This window comes from Crocodylus porosus, unplaced genomic scaffold (genome assembly GCF_001723895.1).
Source record: "Crocodylus porosus isolate Cpor-Errol unplaced genomic scaffold, CroPor_comp1, whole genome shotgun sequence".
Lineage (NCBI taxonomy): Eukaryota > Metazoa > Chordata > Crocodylia > Crocodylidae > Crocodylus > Crocodylus porosus.
The window spans coordinates 21,017,015-21,043,990 of record NW_017728914.1 but is presented as its reverse complement, the minus strand read 5'-3'; the positions used below and the strand labels follow the sequence as shown (position 1 = coordinate 21,043,990).

General features: G+C 41.9%; 1 protein-coding gene across 3 annotated transcripts in view; it reads right to left on the bottom strand.

Annotated features, from left to right (window-relative positions):
* Positions 1-26,976, bottom strand: part of CPEB4 (cytoplasmic polyadenylation element binding protein 4) — a 78,141-nt gene that overhangs the window by 41,013 nt on the left and 10,152 nt on the right. For 2 of the 3 annotated variants that reach the window (XM_019534964.1, XM_019534965.1), the window contains exons 1-2: positions 25,018-26,970; positions 11,642-11,723 (exon numbers count right to left, since the gene is read on the bottom strand). In XM_019534964.1, the coding sequence (XP_019390509.1) occupies positions 11,642-11,723; positions 25,018-26,142 (1,207 nt within the window). In that variant the 5' untranslated portion in view covers positions 26,143-26,970. Of the gene's footprint in view, positions 1-11,641; positions 11,724-25,017; positions 26,971-26,976 lie in introns of those variants that run through there. The other variant, XM_019534966.1, reaches the window with a different exon arrangement.

The window sequence follows — 26,976 nt, the reverse complement described above, 5'->3', positions numbered from 1 at the left end:
CCGGCCCAGTCAGCTCTGATATTTTTCAGAGGGAATTTGACACATCATTGATTTTTCTAGCTAAAATTATTCATAGCAAAGCCAAGCTGCATCGCGTTCCATGTCTCTTCCATTCAGATCTAATGTTGAGCCCGAACAACCAGATTCTACTGCAGCTACACAAGGAGGCCTTCCGAGGAAATTTAGGCAGGGCCAATTTAGGGAAGGCTGTAACAGCAGTCTGTCCTGATCCTGCATCTCTGAGTAGTCCATATGTGGGCTGCACCAACCTGCCTGCCATCTTCATAGAAGGATCAGAAGCAGCCAGTATATTAATTTAGTGTCAGAATTTAAAGTCTTCCTGAACTATCCATCTTACATGAAGTATATAGAAACAGTCCAAATAGTTTGGGTACCAGAAGCAGCAAAGCTACATTTGGGCTACAGGAAAAATCCAATAAAACATGTAAGAGGGATGAGAAGTGAGTGCATGTGCATACAGAATAAAAATGAGTGTGATGTAAAAATAAAGCAATTAGAATAAAAGCTTGCGAAGCAAGAAAGCAAGGGACTGGGAGTTTAGCTACACTTGGTGAGAGATCGCATGCTCTGTCACAAAAAGCCCCCTAACTTCATTAAAGCAATGGATAATTATAGGACAGGCAACTTCTAATTGCCAAATCAGAGTTCATACAACCTGGCAGAGCTGAGGTAGGGGAACCCAGCTTAGCATAAGTCCTACTTCATTTATTTCAGAACATAACTTAGCTCTACTAGATTGCCGTACATTTTAGAAATGTTTCAACTGGTTGTAATTTCTATTCAGTTCTCAACTCAACTTGAAGATCCCACAGGGCTCTCCATGACTATGCAAAAGTATGAGTTCAAGGACTCCACAATTTACCATGCGTAGCCATCATTTAATACAGTAATCCACCAACACTTTGCAATCAGAGTTTGATCCAGCTGTCCCAGCGCAACAATGATGTAGTTCATTTGCAAGTATTAAGTTTGATCTACTTATGTTTCAAATGAGTCTTTTTTTTTTTTTTTTTTTTTTTTTTTTTTTTTTTTTTTTTTTACAGTTCAGGCAAGAAGAGGCTCAGAGTGAACTGGTCATTCTGCTTGTTCATAAACAAAATTGGAGGTTGTAGCGTGCCAGCCTTTTAGTGCACACTGCTGTACAATACAAAAGGTATGTGGTCAGGAAGCCATGTTGCATGGCGCAGAACACCACACAAAGCAAAGGTCTGCATACCCTCTGAGCCCTGGAAGGATAGTTTCTAGCTCCCAGAGTAAGTCCAGGGGACAGCTGCTTCTAACCATTAAGTCTGACATCGCTTTGTACAACAAAGCTGGACTCGATGATCTTCCAAGGTCCCTTCCGGCCCTAATGTCTATGAAATCTATGTAACAAACAAAACACCCCTCCCACTTCCCCCCCTAAAAAAAAATTAATAACCAGGTTTTTGTATCAAAGATGCCAAAGGTACACACCCATCTAATCCAAACTATAGTCTTAATCATTTGGCAGCCATAGGCCTGGGATGATCATGTGTCTCATTTGCACTGGGACAACCTCATTTTAAACATTTGTACTAGGGGACCGGTCAGTATCTGCAAACTGATGCTTTCACTAGTTTCCTCCCATTTTCAGACACTCCCCTAGGCCCCCAAAATAGCTGTATATGCCAGAGTGCAACAGGAAGTTCAACAAATATGGTTCCTCTAAAAGTCTCACCCAGGAATAAGGTCTACTGTACTAAATTTTTCCCAAATTTAGTATTTTGGGAATACTAAAATTCTAAGTACTAAAAGCCTGTGACCAGGGAACAGGGACTGCCAACAGGGGAGCAGTTTGCAGGCAGTTCCCAGTCCAATTCACAGGCAGGAGTACATACCGTGTAGAAGTACACAGGAACCTCAGACAGACTTCAGATAAGTGAACAAGGAGGGGGGCTACTATGGGAATGATGAAACAGAGCACAGCCAGGGACCCTGCCCTGCTGCTGCCTTTGGCCTGGAGCTCCTGTGAGGCCTCAACCCAGACAGGCCCCTTGGATGATGGGTCAGCAGTGCCCTGGCCTCACGTCTACAGGGGTTGCCTGCCAGGACCTCTGAGGCCTGGGGTAGAGTGGGGGCTGGGGGTTCCCTTGCCTGTCCCACATGTGCCCAGACTGAGGCCCTGGAATGGCAGATGAGGGAACGCCAGGAAGAGGTGAGCAGGCTGCGGGGGATCAGGGCTGCAGAAGATGAGATTGATGGATACTTTCATTCTTTGCAGGATCAAGCACCCAGCACAGAGACATCATGGGAGAGTCCCAGGACAGCTGAATGGAGGACAGTCACCTCCAGAGCTAGACAGCGTGCGGCTGTGACTGCTTCCCCAACGCAACTGGGGAACAGATACAAAGCCCTGGACGCACTGGAGGATCACACAGCAGAGGAAGCTGCACGGGAAGACACATCCACAACAAACCCCAGGCAGGGTGAGCGACAACCGAGCAGCTGGAGGAAGAGACACCAGGTCATCATTATGGGCGACTCCCTCCTGAGAAGCATGGAGGGGCCTCTCTGTCAACTGGATCCCACAGCATGGGAGATTTGATGGTTACCCAGCACCAGGATCCAAGACATCCCTGCGAGGATTACCAACCTCATCCAGCCCTCTGATTGCTATCCCATGGTCCTCATCCATGTGGGCATGAATGATGCGACCAGGAGTAGTCTAGACCATGTCATGAGTGACTACAAGGCTCTGGGGGCCAGGCTTAGGAAGTCAGGGGCACAGGTGGTCTTCTTGTCCATCCTTCTTGTCAGCGGTTGCCATCAGCATCAGGATGCCTGCATCAGGGAAGTCAACCTGTGGCTCTGGAGTTGGTGCCCTCATGCATGTTTTGGCTTCTACAACCATGATCCGCACTTCCATAAGAGACACATCCTGGGATGAGATGGTCTTCATCTCTCTTCTAAAGGTAAGAGTCTGTTCTCTTACAGGCTGACTGATCTCTTATGAAGGGCTTTCAACTAGGTTGGTTGGAGGACAGGGAAGCAGAGGATAAGGAGACCCTAGGATCAGCAAGTCACAAGCAATGCACTGGATCAGCCCAGGTAAGCACTTAGGGGCTCGACAGATATCAGGACAGGGCACCCATCATCAGGCTTAGATGTCTCTACACTAATGCTAGGAGCATGGGGAACAAGCAGGAGGAACTTGCACTCCTGATTGCAAGCAACAACTTTGACCTGGTTGAACTGAAACCTGGTGCGACCCTAACTCACAACTGGGCAGTAGGCATTGAGGGTTACAGGTTGTACAGATAGGATAGAGTGGGGAAAAAAAACAAGGGGGTGTGTTGCTCTCTATGGTAAGGAACAATATACATCCTCTATAATCAAGATGGGGTCAGAGGAGGGCCAAACTGAGGTACTGTGTTTCAGGATACAAGAGAGCTGGGAGAAAAGGGACTTGGTAGTGGGGGTCTACTATAAGACCATCACACCAGGAGGATGAGCTAGACCTGGAATTCTCCAGACAGCTCTCAGAGGCTGTACAGTCAAGACATGGGTGACCTAAACTACCCTGACATCTGCTGGGAGGAGCAGTCAGCCAAATCTGACTCAAGGAGGTTCTTAACCTGCATACAGGACCTCCACCTAATGCAGGAGGTATACAATCCCACTAGAAGAAACACCTTGCTGGACTTGATGTTAGCTACAGGGGATGACCTGGTGGGGAATCTGCAGGTACAAAGTAACCTAGGGGATAGTGACCATCGATTGATTGAATTCACTATCCAGAGAAGGGTGGGTAAACTAACCAGCAGGGCTGAAGTGCTAGACTTCAGAAAGGCTAACTTCAACGTGCTCAGATTGGTCAGCGAGATACTGAAGCTCAAGAGCATTGGCAAAATGGGGGTCCAGGAAAGGTGGTCAATTCCTCAACAAAGCGATCCTTACAAACACAGAAAGAGACAATTCCATTGCACATAAAAGGGGGCAAAGGGGCTAGGAAGCCCTCTTGGCTGAACAGAGAAGTCCCAGAAAGCCTAAGGGCAAAGAAAGAGGTATACAGGCTGTAGAAACAGGGGGTAGCTACCAAGGAAGAGTATACCTCCCTGGCTCGCACTTGCAGGGATCAGTTAGGAAGGCCAAAGCAGGATTAGAATTTAAGCTGGGGACAACAATTAAGGACCACAAAAAGTCCTGCTTTAGGTATATAGGGAGCAAAAGGAAGGTGCAGGGTAGCATAGGACCCCTACAGGACAAACATGGGCAATTAATAACAGAGAGGGAGACAAAGCTGAGCTCTTCAGTGAGTTCTTTTTTATCTGTATTTCTAGACATGGACCAAGACAAATCTCCCAACTGTATCATAGACAGACACAGGAGGGACACCAGCCCACCAACTGTTAGCACAGACTTAGTGAAGGGGCACTTGGAGGGGCTGGAGGTGTCAGATCAGTGGGCCCAGATGAACTTCATCCAAAGATGCTGAAAGAATTGGCTAGTGTCATAGCAGAGCTGCTGGCACAGCTGTTTGAGCACTCATGGTGCTCCGGTCAGGTCACAGAGGAAAAGGGCCAATGTGATTCCTATTTTCAAGAAGGGGAGGAGGGAGGAACCAGGAAACTATAGGTCAGTTAGTCTCACCTCTATCCTTGGGAAAACTCTGGAAAAAATCCTTAAGGAATACATTTGTGGGAGCCCAGCAGGGCAAATAATACTGAAAGGAAATCTGCACAGATTCATTAGAGGTAGATCCTGCCTGATTAACCTTGTTTCCTTTTATGACCAGGTCAGAAAATGCTTAGACACAGGAGTTGAGGTATATGTCATCTACCTAGACTTTAAGAAGGCCTTTGATACAGTATCTCATTCTGTTCTCATAAATAAACTGACAGGCTGTGATGTAGACGATTACACAGTCAGGTGAGTGGCAAATTGGCTTAGGGGTCACATCAGAGAGTGGTGGTGGACAGGTCAGTATCGACTTGAAAAGATATGGGTAGTGGAGTCCCGCAAGGCTCAGTCCTTGGACCAGTGCTATTCAATGTCTTCATGACTTGGAAAAGGGCGTGGAGAGCACCCTGTCCAAGTTTGCAGATGATACCACATTATGGGGCAAAGTTAATACACCAGAGGGTAGGGAACGGATCCAGGCAGATCCGGACAGGATGGAAAAATGGGCAGAACGAAATAGGATGCAGTTCAACAAAGACAAGCGCAAAGTGCTGCACCTAGGCAAAAAGAACCACCAACACACTTACAAGCTGGGGGATGACCTTCTCAACAGCACAGCAGCAGAAAGGGATCTTGGAGTCATAGTTGACTCCAAGATGAACATGAGTCGTCAATTTGACAAAGTGATCAATAAGGCTAACTGCACTTAATCCTGAATTAGCAGATGCATGGGAAACAGGTCCAGGGAGGTGATGCTTCCCCTCTATGCGGCACTGGTGAGGCTGCAGTTGGAATACTGCATCCAGTTTTGGATGCCACTCTTCAACAGGGAATCTTGAGAGGGTGCAGAGGAGGGCCACTCATATGGACAGAGGCCTGCAGGCAAGGGTCTATGAGGAGAGACTGTGGGATGTAGATCTCTTCAACCTTCGCAAGAGAAGGCCTAGCTGGGGTCAAACTGGGGGACTGTGGTGTCAACACCCACACAGTCAACTGGGTTGCCAACTGGCTGGAGGGCTGACGCAGAGAGTGGTGGTGGATGGGTCATTTTCACCCTGGAGGGATGTGGGCAGTGGGGTCCCGCAGGGCTCTGTCCTCGGGCCTGCAATGTTCAACATCTTCATCAGCGACTTGGACGAGGGGATAAAAAGCACCCTGTTCAAATTTGCTGATGACACTAAGATGTGGGGGGATGCAGGCACACTAGAAGGGAGCAATAGGCTACAGTCGGACCTAGACAGGTTACAAGGGTGGGCGGATGAGAACAAGATGGGACTCAACACTGACAAGTGCAAAGTGCTGCACCTGGGGAGGAACAACCAGCACCATATCTACACGTTGGGGATCTCCCTTCTTGTCGGTACAGAGGCAGAAAAGGATCTTGGAGTCATCATTGACTGTGGGGAAGCAGTCAGGAAGGCCAAACATACCTTGTCATGCATCCACAGATGCATCTCGAGCAGGTCCAAGGAGGTGATCCTCCCCATCTATGCGGCACTGGTCAGGCCGTAGCTGGAGTACTGCGTCCAGTTCTGGGCGCCACACTTCAAGAGGGATGTGGACAACAGAGAGGGTCCAGAGGAGGCCACTCGTATGATCAGGGGGCAGCAGGACAGGCCTTATGAGGAGAGGCTACAGGACCTGAACCTGTTCAGCCTCCAGAAGAGAAGGCTGAGGGGGGATCTAGTGGCCTGTTACAAACTAGTCAGGGGGGATCAGCAGGCACTGGGGAAGTCCCTGTTCCCCCGAGCACTGCCAGGAGTGACCAGGAATAATGGTCACAAGCCAGTAGAGGGTAGATTTAGGCTAGATATCAGGAGGAGCTACTTCACGGTCAGGGTGGCTAGGGTCTGGAACCAACTTCCAAGAGAAGTGGTGCTGGCCCCTACCCTGGGGGTCTTTAAGAGGAGGATGAACACCTTGCTGGGGTGGTTTGACCCCAGTACTCTTTCCTGCCATGGCAGGGGGTCAGACTAGATGATCTACTGAGGTCCCTTCTGACCCTAGAAACTATGAAACTATGACCCCAGCTCTCTTTCCTGCCCAGGGCAGGGGATCAGACTCAATGACCTGCTGAGGTCCCTTCTGACCCAAACATCTATGAATCAATGAATAACTTATCTGGGCATGTATCTTTGGAAGCCAGGTAGGGTGTGAGTAAACAAAATTCCCATGTTGCTTAAGAACTACCACCAGTTAATTTTTTTCCCCCAAGCATTCAGAGGATGCTTGCACAAGACCCCTGTACAAGCCATTGCATTCTCTGATGCAAACAGATTTCTTATAAAGAACACAGTGGGATCATCACCCAAGTTCTTCAGGCCACTAGTAGACTTCAGATGAATGTTTTCAGGCTTATTGTTTCAGTAATACTACTGATTGTATCAGCTAAGTCAAAGAAATCCAAAAGTTTAACTACTGAGGAACATTTAGTCCTTGAATTCTGTTTCTCAGCAGGCTGATTTTTCTCCCACAAGTTTCTGGGCATCATTCATCACTTCTTCAGCTCACCTCATTCCCCCATCCTCCCCCCCTTTCAATTTAGCTTTTTGCAGCATCCAAGCCTGAACAACTATTCACCAGAATCATCTTCTGTCTCCTTTCCCACCATGTGTCCCTCCTGCAGTTATTAAGCTGCTTTGGAGTCTTTTACCATGGCTGCTTTCAGTCAGGCTCTTTTACAAGAGTGTTTTGCAGTACTGGAAGCAGATGTGTCAGCCTACTCTTTTAATCCATTTAAACTTGCACCACTTCCAAGAAATAAACATCAATTCTTGAGCATGGATTGAAGAGAGAGACAGCAACAAGTCTGCCAGTATGTAAAGATATTCAGTCTAGGTGATCAAGGAAATGTTTAGTCAGCCTACTAGTATTATGGCAATGCTCAAATTGCCATCTGGAAAGCCCAGATTCAAAAATCAGTCTCTGGATCTGAGGCTCAGCTCACGAAGGCTGCACACATTGTAATGAAGATGCAATTAGTCTCCAGAGAAAGGCTTCTGCAGATTGTCATTGACTATGCAGAAGGCAGCTCACTCACTCTTGTGGATAAAAATAACATACTGAAATGGCAGCTGCTCAGCAAACGAGATGGGGACAGCATTCAAAAAGGAGAAAAAATAGAAACTACAAAATATATTCTTGACAAAATAACTTGCTACAAATTCTCATAAGGCAACACTGAACCATAGCCAGTCTGTGGTATTTAGCATGCACCTCTTAATCATGTACCAAAACAGTATAATCCCTCGTTTGCCTAATATTGCAACCAGTCCAAGAATGTAATTGTTATTTATGCATAAAGAAATCCAGAACTATTACATATCAGCATTTTGATCAATAAGTATGTTCAGGGGTAGTGGTTTTGTTTCGTTTCAGAGAAGTGTTATTGATATTACAGGGTAAACTGCCAAACCAAACTCCACTACTCTGTTTATACACAGCCTGTCACCTGAACATGTAAAGGGATACCACCAGGCTAAGTACAGACAGCCAAAAAGCCCAGGCTGAATCGATTTAATCTTTGTAGGTTAGTCTAAGCCACTTAGATTGAACTGATAAGCAAGCAAATGGACATTCACTTTGGTTCCAGAAATGCAGCCACATGCCTGCAGTGGCCGAAGCCAGAAGCTGCGGGGTGCTAGAGCATGCCTTTGTTCATGCACAGAGCTTGGGCTAAGGCTAGCTCACATCCACCCTGCAAGGGGGATTTTGGACTAAGTTAAACTGAATCTGGAGTGGATCCGTGACAGAAGTTCAATAAACTGATTTAACCTGAATCAGTTAAGTCTGATATTACATCCATCTAAGGTTTATCTTAGACTAGTTTCAGCCATTTTGGAAGTAGGTTATGTGCACTGAACTTCTGTTGTGTTATAGATTTGGTTATAAAATACAATCAAAGGTTTCTGATTATGTATACACTGATATCACTTATATCTCACTTATGTGCAATTTCTGTCCCTAGCCTCAAAACCCACACAGACTGCAGCCCAAATACTGACTGCTGATCCCTAATCTTCTCTTGCCCCATCCCAAACTGGTTTAAAGACATTAGAAGTCTTCCATGGTTTATTTTAAGCCCATCTCCTTACTTCTGGAGTTCACTGTGGTGCAAATGGGAGAGATGACAGGATTTAGTAAAATGCCAACACTTAAGTCATGGGCATTGTGAGGTGTAGGGGGTACACAGGCACCCCCTAAGATTGACAGTGCACCTCTTGCAAAAAGCTCTGCCTACACTGTCGGCAGTGCCTGCAGGAGGTCGCCACTCGCCACCACCCCCATTTTGCTGCCAACACCGCTGGCAGCATCTGTGGGTGGTCCCCAATTGCCGCTGGCCACTGCCAACAGCATCTGCAGGTGGTTGCCGACCACCAGTCAGCACTCACCATGGCTGCCGATCACTGCTGGAGCTCCTCATTTGGGCCACCCCTGCAGTTACCTGCAGGAGCTCCCCGTTTGCCACCACCACACCCCTGCCACCGACACCACCTGTGAGCAGTCGCCATGCCTGCCCCCAGCCTCCAGGGGCGTGCTGCATTCATGGTCACAGGTAGAGTTCATCAGAGACTCGCAAATCAGCAGTGAGATTCATCAGATCATCTCAGTTCAACTCCCCGTCAGTACCAGATAGTTCTTCCCAGTAGATTTTAGAGTGTTTTGGATAGTCTGTTTTTAAAAGTTTCAAACAATAGAGCTTTTTTCCCCCCTCAGGACATCATTCAATATTTGTTTGGAAGCATTACCCATGAAAAACAGCCCAAATAAAAACAAATGTAATAACCATTTTTATACATCTGCTTACATAATAAGTGCAGGTATTTAAAAAAAAGAGCAAGACTACAAACTAACAACTATGAGTGGTCATATGTTAAGATTCTTACCTTATGATTTTATGATATTCACACTGTATCTTGTGAAAGTCACATTCCATAAAGAACCAAAACAAATAAGCCGTTGCACAAACTTGCCGTAACAGTAAGAGTACAGAGATTTACTATACTGCACATTTCATTACACCCAGCTTAAAATTTCAGCCCAGTAAATACTCCAAAATACGTAGTGTCTTTACAGCAAAGAATTTAAGATAGGACTACTGTCAAAGTCGGTACACGTTTGGAACTGTGAGTCTTGAAACACCAAAACAGGCATGTTATAGTTTATAAAAATACAAGTCAATTCAGACTGAAGCACCTAACAAAAAGAAAGCAGAAAAGTTTCCCAAAATCTAACTGATCTTGCTGCATTCTGATCATTATGATGCAACGCATACAAAGCATTATACAAAATGGAGATGACTGCAACTGGGGATTAACAATCAAGCTCAAGCAAGAATTAGTATGTGTCAGAACTAAACACGTTCTTTGCTGACATACTTTCTCCATCACTCTTTGAAAGCCTTTCACATTAAAATAAAGTAAAAAGCTATTTCAAACCCAAACGATTTTTTCAGAGCACTTAAACTAATCAGTGCTCTCCTTGTTTGGCTGCCAAATGAAAATATAGCAACCGTACTTCGTTAGAAAACTCTGCTTTAAAGAAAAATTTAATTTGGGCTGCAGCCATATTACCCTGGGCTGTTATCTTGTCAGATTTATCAGCTGAAAGCTGGGTTGGACTGGTCTTATAACTGAGTAAAAGGCCTCCAAGCAAAACCCAGGTGCTCAGCTTAAAATGGCATTTGACAGTCAATATGGAACTAATATCTTCTATATAAGTAATGTGCATGGGATGTTGCCATATTTCAAACAGCATGTGGAAAAAAAAATATTAAAGCCCTTAACTACAGAGCTCATGGCACTAGTCCTCTTCCCCTGAGGCGGAGGTGTTTTATTTTGTTTTGTTCTGTTTAATTCAGTTGGAATTTAACCTACCTGAAACTCTCCTGTAGTTTCAGTTGGAAAGTATCTCCTGCCCTAAATTGTTGCACAGTGTTATTAACAGTAGCTGTATTTCACCCCAGAAGTAGATGCAATAAGCATTCCACATACCAGTCTGCCAGGTACTTTGGGTTTCATCTAGATGAGAAGTGCTATTAACATCATTTTCATTAACAACACAAGCCTTGACATTAAGGGACATTATTTAAGGAAGACCATAAATCTGTTTTAGTGGCCTCAAGGTCAGTAACAAGACTGAGCAAAAACCTTGGCTAATCAGATAGCCAGACAACTGCAACCCTGAGATTGTAACTGTAAGATTATTGTTTAGCACTGATCGACAATAAAGTAAGCAAAATCTGAGGTTTTATAACGTGCTGCTTGGCATTTTACTTCTATGGGCCCTTTTTTTGGGTATTAAAACTATTTCAGAGAACAGTGCTGTTTAAATAATCAACATTTTGAAACTGTAAGCCCCCAAATTTAAGTCTTTTACTTGAAATATACTGTGCCTAGCCAGTAAAGCATTTCTCATTCCTGTCAAGAGAGCACAAGTCTGTTCAATCTTTCCCCTCAAAATTACTATATTTTTATCTGAAGAACTTTGCAATTTGAAAGGGAAACTGTACTATAATCAAGGTGACAGTACCAAACAGTTGTGAAATAGCTCCATGTTTCCATTAGAACTGAGCTAGTTACCTCAGGGCCCCAAATGTATTTTTGCAGATGGAAAGAAATGTTGCGTAAGGAGAAAAATGCTATCAAGTGGGTAGGTATTTTCTATTTACCTGAATAGGGTGCCTGATGCTAATTAATTTAATTTTTACATATCACTTATTTAAAATAAAGTCAGAGCAATTCAAGGCCTTTAATGGATACAAGAATGGCTTATACTTCCATTTCTTACTGCTTTGGATAAAAAACAGAACTTAGACCTAGGTGTTCACATGTAACTACAAAAGGCCTGGCTGATGACCAGCATGCATTACTTGAATGATATAACCTTTGTTGTTCTAATCAAACAAAGTGTCTTATTTTGAGGAAACATACCATCCTAATTATTTATTGCAGGAAATGCAGCATGTTTCTAAATTTACCTTTCAGTGAATCATTTTCAGCTCTCATTATGTCAATTAGTGAGTTCTCCAGTGAATGCATGTCAAAAGTCCTTGTGCGATCCTGCAAGTAAACACAAATAGAGCCAGTTTAGACAACACAATGTTACCCAAAGCTACAAGCATGCAAAAACTTCAATTGGAACCTATAACACTGAACCAGAATTAAACATACGTTGGGAAATCCTATTTCAACTAAAGCTTCATGCAGGCTTTTTAACTTTTACTGGGTAAAATTAAATTCACAGCAGAAGCTTCAGTTTGCCATAATGACACCATAAATGAATATCTGAAAACAAATGAAACCTAAAAAGGTTTCCATTTCCATTGCAATAAATGCTTTGCAAAATACCTAATTAAAATGAAACACTGCATGAAAGAATGACTGCAAAGGAACCTTTCTTCTTTTTTTTTTTTAATAATACATTTTTCATACTAAACATTTGATATTTATTTTGCAGCTACACATATTCAGTGTGAACTGATACCGTAAAGACATCAAACCTATTTGCCTTCCCTTGCCCCACTTTTCCTTTTAAAAAAAGCAGCAGCATTACAGGATATTTTAGAGGTGGTGAGGAGAGAAGGGTTAGGGGAAGGAGGACAGAAACAAAAAAAACCTGTCCTTTTTCATAAGTTTAGTTTTCCGTTTTACAGACACCTATAGCATTTGACCCAACATACTGACTACTCCAAAACCTATTTGCCAAATTTAATATTCTCCACCTTCCAATAAATCCAATAAAATAGTTCAGGAAAGTACATGAGCACACATTTAAAACCCACAGAAATCAATAGGATTTAATCACATACTCAAGACTAAGCATATGCTTAAGTACTTGCCTAACAGAGATGTGATTAAAAGCCCCAATTCAAAGAGGACCAGACCAGCCTTTGCTATTTTCCTTCTATATTAGTGACTATTTTTTGTAATCTATTTTCTACTATATTCAAGGGATACATCATTTGTATTGCATAATACATTTTGTTACATTTAAACATTTAACAGCATTACAATGCTTAACAATCAGGAAGTAATAATTACATTTTGGAATATAAAATCCCAAGATAAGCACCTGGAATCAAGGCTTTTGCTCAGACCACTGCAAATCCACATTGTGAAAACAGAGTGTAGTCCTTCACCATAGCAATACAACCTTTGCCACTACAACATAACTGCATCAATCCAGTTTTACACAGAGTCATTTCAGGCTCTGCAGAAATAAAATTGAAGCTTGCAAGAATATTCACTTTACAAGTTTGGTGCTCCAAATAGACTCAGTTTCTAGGAGAAAAGTTACCTTTGATATTTAATTAATTAGAGCCAGAATTCCAAGATTTTAACAAAATTAATTACCAATAAAATTAAGGACTAATGCTAGAGGCATGACAACTTTCAGCTCAGTTGACTTGAGATGATGAGATGGTAACACACATACTTTCCAAGGCCTTCTCCTCCAAAATAGCCAAGGCCAACTTTTAGCACATTCATTATTCATCCTTTCCTTACCAAAACAGCAGGATGAGTGCCCACAAAGCCACCTGACTTATTACTTGAATGCTCCGATACCAGATTGTCTGGGAACAAGTTAAGATGTTCAATTTCCTGACTTAAGCAATGTAACTTTGTTTCCTTAAAGAGCATTGATCAGGAAATATCCCAAAAGTCACTAGTACAGGCACAAAAAATGTGTTCTCCCATAACAAAATAATTTGCTCATCCACCCAAAAGATTTCTCATGCATACACAGAAAGAGGCAAACAGAATTTTGCTAAACAGCATTAACTGACTTTGAATTTCATTTCCAGGAATATATTCCAAAGGGACACCGGCAGTGATCCCAGATGTTAAGTTTTGTTTACTTGCCAAGAGATTCACCTTTGAACTAGAGACCAAGCATGGAAAGTGCATAACTTTTTACTCCCTCTCTAGCTGTGAAGCTGAAGTTTCCCAAGATAAGTCAAGCCAGACTTGATCAGTATTTTTTGATGGGAAATGGAGCAAATGGTATCAAATATACAGTTTAAATATATATGCTTTCCCTTCTCCCCTCAAATAAACAATACCTTCAGCTGCCTCCAACACTGAAATTCTAGTGCAGTCTTGGTTCAAGAAATGAGGCATCATTCAAGCCCATTTGCAGTTATGAAATGACATGTGTTTTAAGGAGTGTGTTAGTTGTAGTGTCCTGGCTTTATTCAAATTTGATAAAAGTGCATTACTGCTACTAAATATATATATCTGCTAGTAATTTAAGTCAAAATAATTCCTCATGTCTTTAGAAGGTTCCAACCACAAAATAATTAAGGTACCCCTACCCAGAGATTGCTGCATTTCAGTAGCATGTGGCTGATTCTTAGAGGGCTTGGTATAAAGTATGAAGTTAACAATCCTGTGTTTGGTCACTGAGAGCAGAAACATTTACCATACTTGTCTAGCCCAAATTTCTAAATCAAGAGTAGAAGTATGTAGCTATCTCATCTTTTCACAGCTTTTACTTCTCCCTGATCTGTATTAGAAAAGAACAGATGTGTCTAGTGAGAAATACCAGTTTAGGAACATTTTGTTCCTTCATTTTTTCAGCTTCAGAAGTTTTCCCTTCCTACTTTTTTCTTCCTTTAGTGGTTATATTTGGTGTCTTGGTCTGATATGTCTGTTCACAGTTCCTATCTACTTCAAATTCTAGGTATTTTCTTAAACTTTCAGTGAGAGAACTTTTGTTTTGCCTACAGAGCCACAAGATGCAGCTAAACCCATAGCTTGGTTAAATCATGGCCCATAAAGTCAACGCAGTGCACAAACACAGGCTTACAGACATCCACCTTTAAATGTTCAGTCTCTGCACTCAGAGGATCATAGGGAATTAGGGCTGGGAGGAACCTCACAAGGTTACCTAATCCAGTCCTCTGCTCACAGCAGAATCATCCCCAACTAAACCATCCCAGCCAAGCATGGGTCTAACCTGCTCTTGCAAATTTCCAAGGATAGAGATTTCACAATTTCTCTAGGTACAGGTTTCCCCCGCTTTATGCGAGTTCTGTATGTACAAATTTACTCTTATGTGATGACCCTTCTTATACCAAAAATTTGCTATATTCAAGATCACTTTTATATGATTGGTGTAGTGGAAGCCCAGTCAGCTGCTTTGTGCAGTGCATTGTGGGAGTGATGCACACCAAAATATAGTCTCCCGTGTGGATCTGTGCTCCTCGCTCGTTATCTGTGACATGTGTTTCTGTAGTTAGCATTATGGTAACAGTCACCACCACCCTGTGCTTGTGTGTACTGTCTGCTGTTGGCAAGTACCAAAATAGTCTTGTAAGAGTGGTAGATATGGGTCTGGGGAGTCAGACAGTTGAGGTCCTGGAACATATCTTCGTTACATTGTAAAGTGGGTTCCCTTTATGCAAATTCAATTCATGCACCATTTTCCAGGAATGTGTATACAGCATAAAGCAAAGGCAACCTGTAGTCTATAGTCTAATCACTCTTCAGGTATTTGAAGACTGTTATCAAATCCCCCCCTCGGTCTTCTCTTCTTCTCCAGACTATTGCTTTCATTGAGTGTTTTGAGACCATTTCTGTTGCATTATCCCCATATCTCAACATCTCAGCATGCTTCTTTTTGCATTATATCCTTTATTTTCTATTGCAATTCCCTTTTCAGAAACAGATCAGGAATTTGGCAAAACTGAAACAATTTTAAACTTCATGTTGCATGCATCTACCATGGTCCTTAGGTCTCACAGCAAAGGGAGCAAGCAATCTCAGGAGTCTGCTGACACTTCAGCTGTCACCCTGTCAATGACCTGTTAGTCATCTGACAAACATCTGACAGGAAGAATAATGCCAGGAAGCCTCTCTATATTATTTTGTATGTAATGCTGGCAAAAAGCTGTAGAACAAGCCCCAAAATAATTTCTCAACCCTAAATATTCAGTGTTGTTCTGAGATGGTCAATTAATGGATTGTACAGGGACAGTTCTTCACACAGCACCTGAAAGGTGAACAAGGGGCCGGTTTTCAGCATTCACCTCATTGGCAGACAACAAATGAGAGGAACAGAAAGAAGGAATTACCTGAAACAGTACACCACCTTCTCTACTGGTAGGGGGTAGTCTCTAAGGGTGAGTCTACACATGCACTTTATTGAACATTAGCCTATTTTAATGCACACTAAAGCACCATGTAAAAAATGTGGTTCATTAATTAATATGCATTAAGCCTCACTTTAGAAGTGTTCGCTTTAATTAAATGGACATTAAGCCAGGCTAACATGCATTTTTCTAGTACCTCACAATGGAAGGTATGAAATTTAATGCACATTAACTGAAGTACCTTAACACACATGTAGATGCACCCCAAGGTGCCACCTTGTCCTAACTGGTTCAGGAAGGTGCAAGGCTTCTTAGGCAACAACCTAATGATGAAGTGGGGTTTTCCCTAAGATAGTTCCAACCTCCCTAAACTAGTTTGCCTCCAAGGTGTCACTCACCCTACCTTCTGCCTTATTTCAGGCAAATATAGATAACCACCTCTTTCCCTTCTTCAATGGAAGCTCTCCCACAGGACTCTCATTTTCTACTTATAAATGACATGCTCTGTTTACTCTCACTTTTATGATACATGCCACATCTGTTTCTGATGAGGTTGCCTAAGCTCAACTGACCAAGGGCCAATTCTTACAGTTCCAAGCCATGCTTATCATGGTTACAGAAAAGATTAAGTTCCCATTTCCCAGATAGTAGTCATTATCAATACCAAAATAACAACAAGGGGAGAGTGAGTGCTGTCCATTCCAAACCATGAAACAGCTCAACCTCTCCACTCCCTAGCGGCTCCAGTAACATCTAAACAACGGATGGAGTCTGTGTGATGGTAAGAAATGCTGAATCCCATAAGGCCTCTACCATTCAAATTCAAGTATGTCAAAAAGGGATTTCCACAGACAGCAGGGCTGCCCAACTTCTAAACAGCCGGGGAACAAACTCCCCGCCACTGCACTATTCAAATTCCCCACCCTGCCACAAATGCTGCACCATAAGCCCCCCATCCCCCCCCCACACACACACTGATGGAGGCCCAGGCTCACCCTCAGCTCCCCTAGATGTGTCATGCCCCTTTGGGGAAAGGGCAAGCAACGGAAGCCAGAACAGGAAGGGAGAGCCTGGAGTTTCTATTGTAACTGAAGCAATGGGGAAAACAGGGCCAGGCAGGAACCCGAGGCCCACAACTTAACCCATTGAAGATCACATGCAGCCCATGAGCTGACAGTTGGACAGCCCTCATGCACAGCATCCTCAATATGTGGCTATGTGAGAAGTCTTTCTTTTCAGGTAGACCCTGCAGGTGTCTTCCATTCCAAAACAGTATCAGGAGCTTCAGCCTCAACAGATGGGAAGTTTCAAACACTTTGTTCCTCCATATCCCATCTCATTAAAGTCATGCATTTTTAGGCAAAAAAACCCAGGCTAAGGTTCTTAACATCATGCCCTTCCCACAAAACAGGAACAGAAGTTAAAGTAATAGCTTCCTATGGTTATGATAATCTTTGTAAGCTGCTCAGTTACTATGGTGGTGAACACTGTAGAAACGCTTCATTTCAGATTGCATCTGACACTATTTTCTACCTAGGGAATTTAAGCAGGGTATGTTCTTGTTTATGCTGTTACACTCTCACAACAATAGCCCACATTTCATGGTCATGAGTGCTAGTTCACTGCAACTCCCTTCTAACAAAACTTTGCCATTATTTGTACAATGTTCAAAATGTAGTAGCCTATTATACACCAGTCCAAGTGATCGTGAACATTTTACATAGTATGGATGCTAACCAGCACAGTGTAAGCTGAATGACCTCAGACCATAAAGCAGATACAAATAGCCCTGAAGTGACCAGGGCGGAAAACCAGCACCTGACTTATCTGGCCTATTCTGAATGTGTATGTTCCAAGGAAATCCAGATCTGTGAAAGCTATTCAGCTTACCGCAGGCTCAACCCCCTGTTAATTCACAATGAAACTCCAGTAATTCAAATAGGGCTGCACAGTATTCAAGTGAACATATTTGGTTACTTGGGCAGAGAATTCCATTAACAAGTTGGCCAGCTAAATATCATGATAGTGCACAAACCCATGCATTGAAAAAGAAAGGCACTAGGAAGGTATCTTTGTTTCAGTATTTCTTTGAATTCAAGAATTGTTTTCTTGAAATCTCTCTTTTTTTTTTAAAAAAGGATCACCAAGTTCTGCTCTATTCTAAGGGCTTCCTCAATAGTAAAAAATTCCTACCAGGCAAACCCAGGTCTGCTTTAGCAGACAATAAATAACTGACAACTGAGCATAGTAATGGTTTCCATTTTTCTGAGGAGACATGTGAATATACATTTAACAGTATTAAATTCTTCTCAAGGTTAACATGGTAACCAAAAATGGGAAGAAGTTAACGTTTTCTGATTTCAAGTCCATTCATGAACATACAATGTTTTGGATTAGGCTGTATTCAGCAAAAAAATGAGTACTGTTTTTTTCAAAGAACAGTAAGTGAAAAGATTAATTCCACCAAATGATGCTGTTTTCCAAGTGGCACATTTCACCAAGTGACAGCACTTTTTGGGTTTGTTTGGTCCTTTGGGACCATTGTCTCAGTGTAGGTGCAATGTATGTTCTTACACACTCACAACAACTGCCCACATTTCATACAGATATATATATATACACATAATAAAATAAATTAGAAAGAAAGAATGGAGGAGAATGACTATGCAGAAATAAGGTAAATTATGTGCATGGCTATAACAAAATTAAGTTAACTGGGGGCTGATATTGTTTACGCAAGTCAACCACAAGAAGAACTTTGCTTTACAAGAGTTTGTTTTAGTGTAGCAAATTTGGTTTTATCAGACAGCTTAAAAGCCAGAGCGCGATGCCCCCCTAATAAGAATCTAGTGGTAGCTCAACACACAAGACTACTGCTAAATACTAATGCATGTTTACATTTTGTAAGAAATACATTAGAAACCACTGACATTAAAAACCATTTATACAAAAACAGCTTTAGATAGACGAAAGCTGAAAGAAGTAATACAAAACTGGCAACATTTGATTAATATAGAGCTACGGGGACTGTCAGTAGTCTAGAGAAGTAAACTTTATGCAATACATTTTGAGGTAAGCTCTGACCAGCTCACTCTAAAGGGAAATCAAATTGCTGGCCCATTTCCTTCATACTGCCTAGGAATCATTTCAAAATATGTACAGTTGTGTGACAATGCAGCATAATAGTTAAAAGACTTGAAAGCAGAAGTCTTAGCAGGAGTTAATGTCTCAACTTTGCAGCCAACTCATGAACTGGGAAAGTCACATAACTTCCATGCCTTCCATGTTCTCCCCACTTGTGTCTGTAAAGCAGAGATAAGTGCTTGAGAACCTTGTGGTTAGAATGCTTTATTAGGGCAAAATATAAAGTAGAGATGCTTATAAGTAGGAAAGCATAAAATCATATCATTCAAATTCCACAAGATCATGTCTGCATTGAAAGTGTAAAGGGTCTGGAATTGATTATAGAAAAAAAAAAGTAACTCAGCATTAGCTGCAGACAGTATGTACTGAAATACTTGCACATGCTGGAAGTTTAATATTCTGCATGGGCCTGAACCAAAACTCAAGTCTTGACTTTCTTACACATTATAAATATTTAGGCCTAGATGTAACCATTGAAATACAGGTTTGACCATATTTGGTCTGTCCTCACAGCCTCAGTATCACCTGAAAAATAAAGACTCCAGAAACAGAGTTTCTATTCCACACTCCCCAAGATGAGGCAATCTAAGCCAGAGACTGCCCACATTAGGCAAGCTAAAGAGTATAAAATTAAAGCCCGTCTGGGTGTGAGAGTTTGCTTGTAGCAAAGGCTGTGCCTAACCTTATAAAATTCCTTGAAGAATGAGGCACCAGTAATGATGCAAAGTACACTGGCAATTTAAGCAATTTATGGCAGGTGATGAAGCAGTATTTTTGGGGCAGGAGGAGTTGCATACATCATACTTACAACTGGAGATTAACCATTTTATTCAATAAATATGTTCATTTCTTTGCAGATTCTATGCACTCCTGAAATACTGTAGCTGTGGAAGGCTTGTCTCCAGTTTCTTCTGTACCTGCTCTGGAGGTCTGAAGCTTCCTGAAACCTTATGTACCATAATTAAAAAATCCTGCCATCAAAACTTTAAAGTATTTAAACTAAATCCTGCTCATCTCCTTAGGTTTGCCCAAACTGACACCATAAGTACAATGTATCTAGTGGTCCCTAATCAGGCTCACTTAAGTGGCTGTATAGTTTTAGCAAGACCATAAATTACATATTTTTATTTAATTCTCAAGTTGATTTTTTTTTCAGCTATGTTATTCTTCCTCCACTGCCAAAAAATTGAGTCTTCCAAGTCCCAATCCAGTAACTGGTGAATGAAAGACTTTGCATAAACAGGTTTTTCCTGAAAGGATGTTGCTTTATGCTGCCCTAATCAACTTTTATAGTTTCACAAGTAAGATGAAACTGGAAAACTTAAAATGAAACAGAGCTGTTGTGGGAGCAAGCACTTCTGGTTTGTCAAATGGAAAGATTTTAAATATTAGAAGTGACCATCCTTCATGCAGCTTCCCAGAAACGTGCCTAAGCCTGTTTCTGTTGCATACAGAATTCTTTATATATCTAGCATATATTATAGTCCCAAAACATCCTATGCTCTCTTCATTGCCAGCCTGTAAAGATTGTAGCTCATTTTCAAAACAAAATGCTAATAAGATTCCTTTTTTTTTTTTTCAAAATACAAATATGATTCAAATCGTTGCTAACAAAGGCGCCCTTTAAAAAGAACAAAAAAACCTAAGGTCAGCTCCAGCTTTCCTGTGTATTTCTCAAGTGCAAACATCAGTAGCAAGTTTATAAAACAAAACAGTTAACTTCCACAGAACTTAAATTGTATATGCCCTGCCATATTAGAGAGCTTCTAATTCCACAGATCAATAGCTGTGAGATGCATACAAGAGTAGTTACTACAGACAAAGCTGATGTAGTTATAAAAAAAAACAAAAACAAAAAAAACCCACAAGAACTGTGAATAGGCATTAAAAACCCCTACATACTGACTCTAAAATGATACCTCCAAACACCCTCATCCACCCACCAATGTATTCTACAGGACAAGTAATCTCATCTTTTTATCAGCTCACAAAATATATATCAAACAGCAACAAAGAGCAAATATTAGTCATAATTCTGCAGTAAGCACTGTGAGAAGAACTGATTTGCAAAAACTCCTTTCTTAGGAAAAGTTGGCAAATGCATTTAAAGGAGAATTTATTTAATTCTAAAATTCCTGAATGAATGAGCTTGCTTTAAGACACGTATCAATAGACAGGATTTTTCTGTGTACAAACAGATCATTACTGTAGCTTGGAATTAAAAACTCCCTTCTGTAGTCATGTATGTGTTTTCACAAACATTCCACATCTGCCCAAGGGAAGAAAAAGCCCTGCTGGCACAGACCCTCAGTGGATTTGGATGGGGTTAAATGTCTGGAGATCAGCCACTGGAGGGGGAAAAAAACATTTTGAACAAGTGAATTCAGTGAACTGCCCACAAATGTAAAAATTATATGAAATACGCACTTTGTATTATTTTCAAGCCCTACTAAAATGTGTTTTTAAAGTATTTTTGTAAAAGAACTGCAAACTATTGCTCAACTTGTTTGTGGAATCAGTCCTTGAAGGCACTAACATCCTCATATGTTTGAAGGGGAAAGCTCAAAACCTGGAAATGCCTATCAAAGCAAGGTTTATGTATTGCATAACAGCCAGGGTGTTACACTGCCACAAGGAAGTGCAAGTACTTAGCAGGAAGAAAGCCCATACAATCTTGAGAGCAGTGCTGCAGTAAAGCTCAGTTACTAGCATATCAACACTGGGCTGCTAAGGTCTTGTCTATGTCGTAGGGGGGCCAAAATGGAGGAGAGGTGGGGAATGATGTTAAAAAGTCCTAACTGCAAGAGATGGTCCTATTTACTCGTGTTCAGATGGCCAGGAAGGTTGATATAGCTAAAAACATTCCAGTTCTGCGTTCAAGAGCACAGTTTGTTCTATGGAAAAGCAGCTACTTTCCAAACAAGATCTATAAACAAGACAAGTGATGGCTTTGCTCTTTTGAGACACTCCCAAAAAATGATACTTTTGAGGAAGCAAGTTGATTAAATCTGCTATTTCAGATGTGTAATCTGAGGGGGAGGTGATCCAGTAGTCCAAGCATAAAAATCAGAAGTCAGATGCTTGCCAGTGGAGAAAAGGAAGGGGTTGAGGCTCTGTCCTTGACTTTCCCTACCTTTGACAAATCACCCAAACTCTTATACTTGTTTTCATCTGTAAAAAGAAAAGTTGGAACTCCACAACCTCCTCCCAGTCCTCCTCTACACACATACTTCAAAGGCGAAGCAAGAGAGATCCTCCGATGAAAGACACTATAGAATTGAGGCATAAGTGCTCTGTACATCACTCTGATAAAAAACAAATTAGTTACCACGACTATTACAAAATTCCCAAGCAAACGCAGCAGTCATATTTTACCTGTAAAAATGTGGATTGTCTCACTGCAAATGCCTAAAAGCCATGGGGCAGATGGTTCTAAAAATCAGCAGTCATTTGCATTAGTGATTTACATGGACATTATGCAACATTCTCCTCTTCAATAAGAAATGAGCACTTACATATGCCTCCTATAGGATCTCCGCAAGATATAGTTCTGTATTTCATTAATCTAAACAGTAAAAATATCCTTGCTAAAACGCGGATTTTCCACTGCGTGCATTTGTTGTTTCACCACCTTGCCTTCTAAATAAACTAATTCTTATGATGTTAGGGCAACGGCCATGAATAAATTTGAAAAATATTTAAATGTTAAATGAGAGAGAACTGAAAACAGAGGTCTATGAAATTCACCCATTTTGTTGTTGCGGCAAAGAGCTTTTTCCATCTTGCCAAACAAGCGTCTAGGAAGATTCCACTAATAAATCAGTCATCTCTTCAAGGACATTTCATATATGTTCAAAAACATACTTTTATTTTATCATGAAGCAGACATGAGGGTTTTTGCTCGTCAAGAATACAGCCACAATCCTAGCTTTCGGGTAAAATAAAAGGCCAATTTTGGTGTAATTTGTTTTCAGTGTCTCAGGGATTAAGCACTCCCAGAACTCAAGCAAGTTCTCTTTTTTCCTTAAATAAAAAAAAAAGGGGGGGGGGGGGGAAGGTCAGGAGATGGGAGGAAATCAGAAGGCATCAGGGATTTCACATCATAAAAGTTAAAAGCAACTGCCCAAGATGGCTTCAAAATTCATCAGCATCTTCTCAGATCCGCAGTGCTCAGATCTGCTCCTTTGCTGCCCTGCCCTTTTCTTGCTCTGTTCAGAACATAAGTGATAGCAACAGACTGGAAAGCATTTCACTCTAACACTTTCCTTTTCTTGGCATGAAGAAGTGTCAGACTTGGTCTTGACACGTACGGCTTCATCCTACTGTTTATGTAAACAGATACCAACATGCCACATAAAAATTATTTCTGACCATGATAAAAATATGAGACAGACAGTTTGATATTTAGAAAATAATCTGAAAGAAAAATTAAGGAATGACGTGGCTTTGCTGATTTCCTGAAATGTCATCAAATTAAGTGCATTTCACCACTGTTCAATGGGCTTGGGCCTTAAACATAGCAGCAAGAACACACTCGATCTTTCTGTCACTCTGTACTTTGTACATCATCTACGTGTCAGGGTACAGAATGAATTAAAACCACGAGCCAAGTCTTGCTGCAGTGAGGCTGAAGGAGGAAAAAAAAAAAAAGAGAGAGACCGACTCCAGCTGTGTCCCTTTCCTAATGGTTTTGATGTATAAATTTGGTGTGCTGGACACACGTTCTTTATATTACTTCCAGCTCTTAAAATTAAAATCCATTATTACCATGCATTCCAAGGCTATACAGAGTCTACCTGATGTCTCAGCTCTGCAGGAAAAAAAACCCTTAATAGAAAGTTATTGCCAACAGCTGCTCTGTTGTCAGGAGGCTGCATAGGCCCTGCAAACCAAACAGAAACTGAATAATCCACCTAGGAGAACAGAACTGATCCTTCCTCTGATGCCACCAAGTCATTATAAACTATAGGTAAATTGCTTTGGGGATGCGTTAAGCCACAAATAATATGATCATCTTATCTACTGATCTTTCAAATTACTTAAAAGTAGGTCACCCTGCTACTTCTTACACCATGGCTAAAAATATTGCAATCATGCCAAAAGCTTTACTTTTGCCCTCCTTTGAAGAGCCTGAAAAACAGACCACTAAATACGAAAGAATCCCCTGTGTTGTGCGCACTTAAAAAAAAAAAAAAAAATTTTTTTTTTTTTAAAAAGGTATCAAAGGCTCCCAAACTGGATCTGTAACTAATAATCATATGGGGGGGGAAAAAACCCCTCGATTCTGACTGCTTAGCAGAATCAATATTATATACGTGCTTTTAAACCTCTGCAATCTAGATCTGTTTCTCATGAATGTGAAATGTCAGACAACCTGCCTCCTGACAGGATAAGGCCATGTTAGAATGCAGGAGGCAAACAACTGACATTAGTCCAGATCTATTTTTAGTAATGATTTAGTGGTCTACAACCAAAATTTGTCACCATTGCTGGTGAAAAAATGTGATGCCATTTGCTGTGGAAAAAAAAAAAAAAAAATCAGAACAATCATTTCCAGTGCACAGAAAAACTCTACAAAAATATGTAAATAACATTACACAGCAAATCCACAAACTGTAAACTTCCTTGCACAACAAGGCAGAAAGAAGGATTATCAAATCCCTAATTCTCGGCATGTAGTACATTACTATTTCCAAATGGTTTAAATGCCTCAGATCCTTTAGCATTAGTCAAACACTTATTTTTTCGTTCAGCCCTTCATATAGCGGTATTTGAAAACTTGTAACAAACATTTGTTCACCAACTGTCCTTTCTTCATATATAATTAAACATGAAGGAAACTGATCTACGATAGGTGCCCTATATGGCTATAAATAGATATCTATCTGACAAGCATTGTTGGGGGGGAAGTCCATGATTCACAGCTCAGATCATGAAGACTAAGATTCAGTTCACAGGGTGAATTACAAATTAAATATTCTTTTTTCCAACATAAGGTTGGCATCAAATACCCGAGGCCGACCACTGAAGCACACTGCACACAAATAAATCTATCCTCTAAAAAATCAATTATGCATTGCTTTTTATACACAGTATGAATATGAGTAGACTCTCACCTGAAAAGGAAAAATGTTGTTGTCAGCTCGATTCAAACTGTCTTCCATCCAAGATTTTGGAGCAAAAGCAGAGCTGGGCCGAGCATACTTCTGTAACTGGATATGATTACTTGCAAAATTCTTCTTCAGGGGGGAGATGGAGTTCAGGGGTGTTATCCCTCCATTCAGTCCCCTACGGTGGTCTCGACCTTGGGACCCTCCCCACCCACCATATCCACCGCCACCAGGGCTCCATGAAGATGGTGTAGGTGATGGGCTTTGGTAGCTGCTCCATGGAGAAGGTGGTTTGTTAAGATTATTAGCCAAATGAGGCAGTTGATTAAAAGCAGCATTTCTATGTGGAAATGGAGGTGGATGAGGGCTTGCAGGAGACCTCCTCTGTTGCTGATGCTGATTGTGATGATGCTGAAAATGGGGGTGATGAGGGTGGTGTTGAGAGAGGGGTCCAATCTGGGGGGAAAAGCTACCTCCAAAGCCAGGGCTGACATGATGTGGAAAATTCTGAAACAGCAGAGCACCATTATTCGCTGAGGCAGCAGGGACCCCTCCCTGGTGAAAAAAACTTGCATCTTCATTGATTATTGTCGAAGACGAAGGAGCTATCGCTGCAGACCAGTTACTAAAACCAGTCAGAGAAGATGCAGTGGATGTTAAGGGCTGAGTTGAAGTGCCTAGCCCTGAAGCTTCTTGATAATCAAATCCTGTTAACACTGGTGATTCTATTCTTATTTTCTCCTTCCCGTTGCCATTCTCTGATGAATTATCTCCCTGATTCTCTTCAGATTTTGCTTTCTCAGGTTCAGGCAGCATGCCTGCTTCCTGACTCTGACTAGGGGAAAGCTGCTGTTTTTCTAGGGACTCTTGCTTTTCCTGTTGCTGACTTTTAGATTTTTCTGACCCCAGAATCTCATCCTGAATGTTATGGGCAGCTGGAGCAGGAAAGAGCCAAGCTGACCCAGCACTACTGCCATTGGCAGCTGTGTTATTATTTATAAAAGCAGCAGGGCTGGGGGTTGCATTTTGATGATGGTGCGGAGGCTGCAGATGTGGATGAAATCTGACTGGAAAAGCTGACTTATTCCCAGTGTTGTTTTGCACTAACACTCCAAACCCGTAATCCCCCATTTATTATATTTAGGATCTGAATTCTTCCTGTAAGAACAAGTGGATGTTTAGTGTTTACCTCTTCTCCCCCCCACCCCCAAGGGAGGCTAACAGATACCTTGCTTTAACCTAGATATTCCAGTTTCTCCCTCAGCCCAGGCCTTCTCCGATTTGGATACAAATTCTACTTTCTTAGAAGATAAATCTCTCAGACTATTTTAGAAGTGGGGTGGGGGGGTCGATTTGTATTCGCTTCCTTCCTTTGGCTAGGAGGAAGGGAAAAATAAATCTTTGGTTTGCAAAATAAGAGGTTTCCTTTTCCAAAAGAAATGCACAGCAACAAGGAAGAAAAAAAGAAGGGGGTGGGGGAGCTTCTGGAGGAATAGGAAGAGGTTTTGCTATTCTGTTCTTCTCCTCCTCAGCAGCCTTGACGTGCCCATAAATGAGTTAAGAGGCAGGAGTGGGGAGGAGGTGGTGGTGGGGCGGGGTGGAAAAAAAAAAAAAGAAAAAAAGAGAGAAGATACGATGACGCCTGGTCCCCTTTCCCCTCGGCAGCAAAAAAATATAGATTTAAATCTGGAATAATTTAATAAACGCTCTATAATCTAATATATATCTGCGTCCTGTTCGGAAGTCCTTGCAGGGGAGGAGGATTTCAGCATTCAGGGGGGCGGTGCGGGGGCGGGCGGAGGCTCGGTGCCCTGCTGCAGCCGCCGGTGCCGGCCGTGCACGGTCTCGGAGCAGTGCTGGGGCAGGAGGGGGCGGCCGCACGGGCGGGCGAGGGGTGTCCGAGGAGCGTCACGCCAGTCCCGCCGGGCCGAGGAGGAAGGTCGGCATCGCAGAGATGAGCCGGGG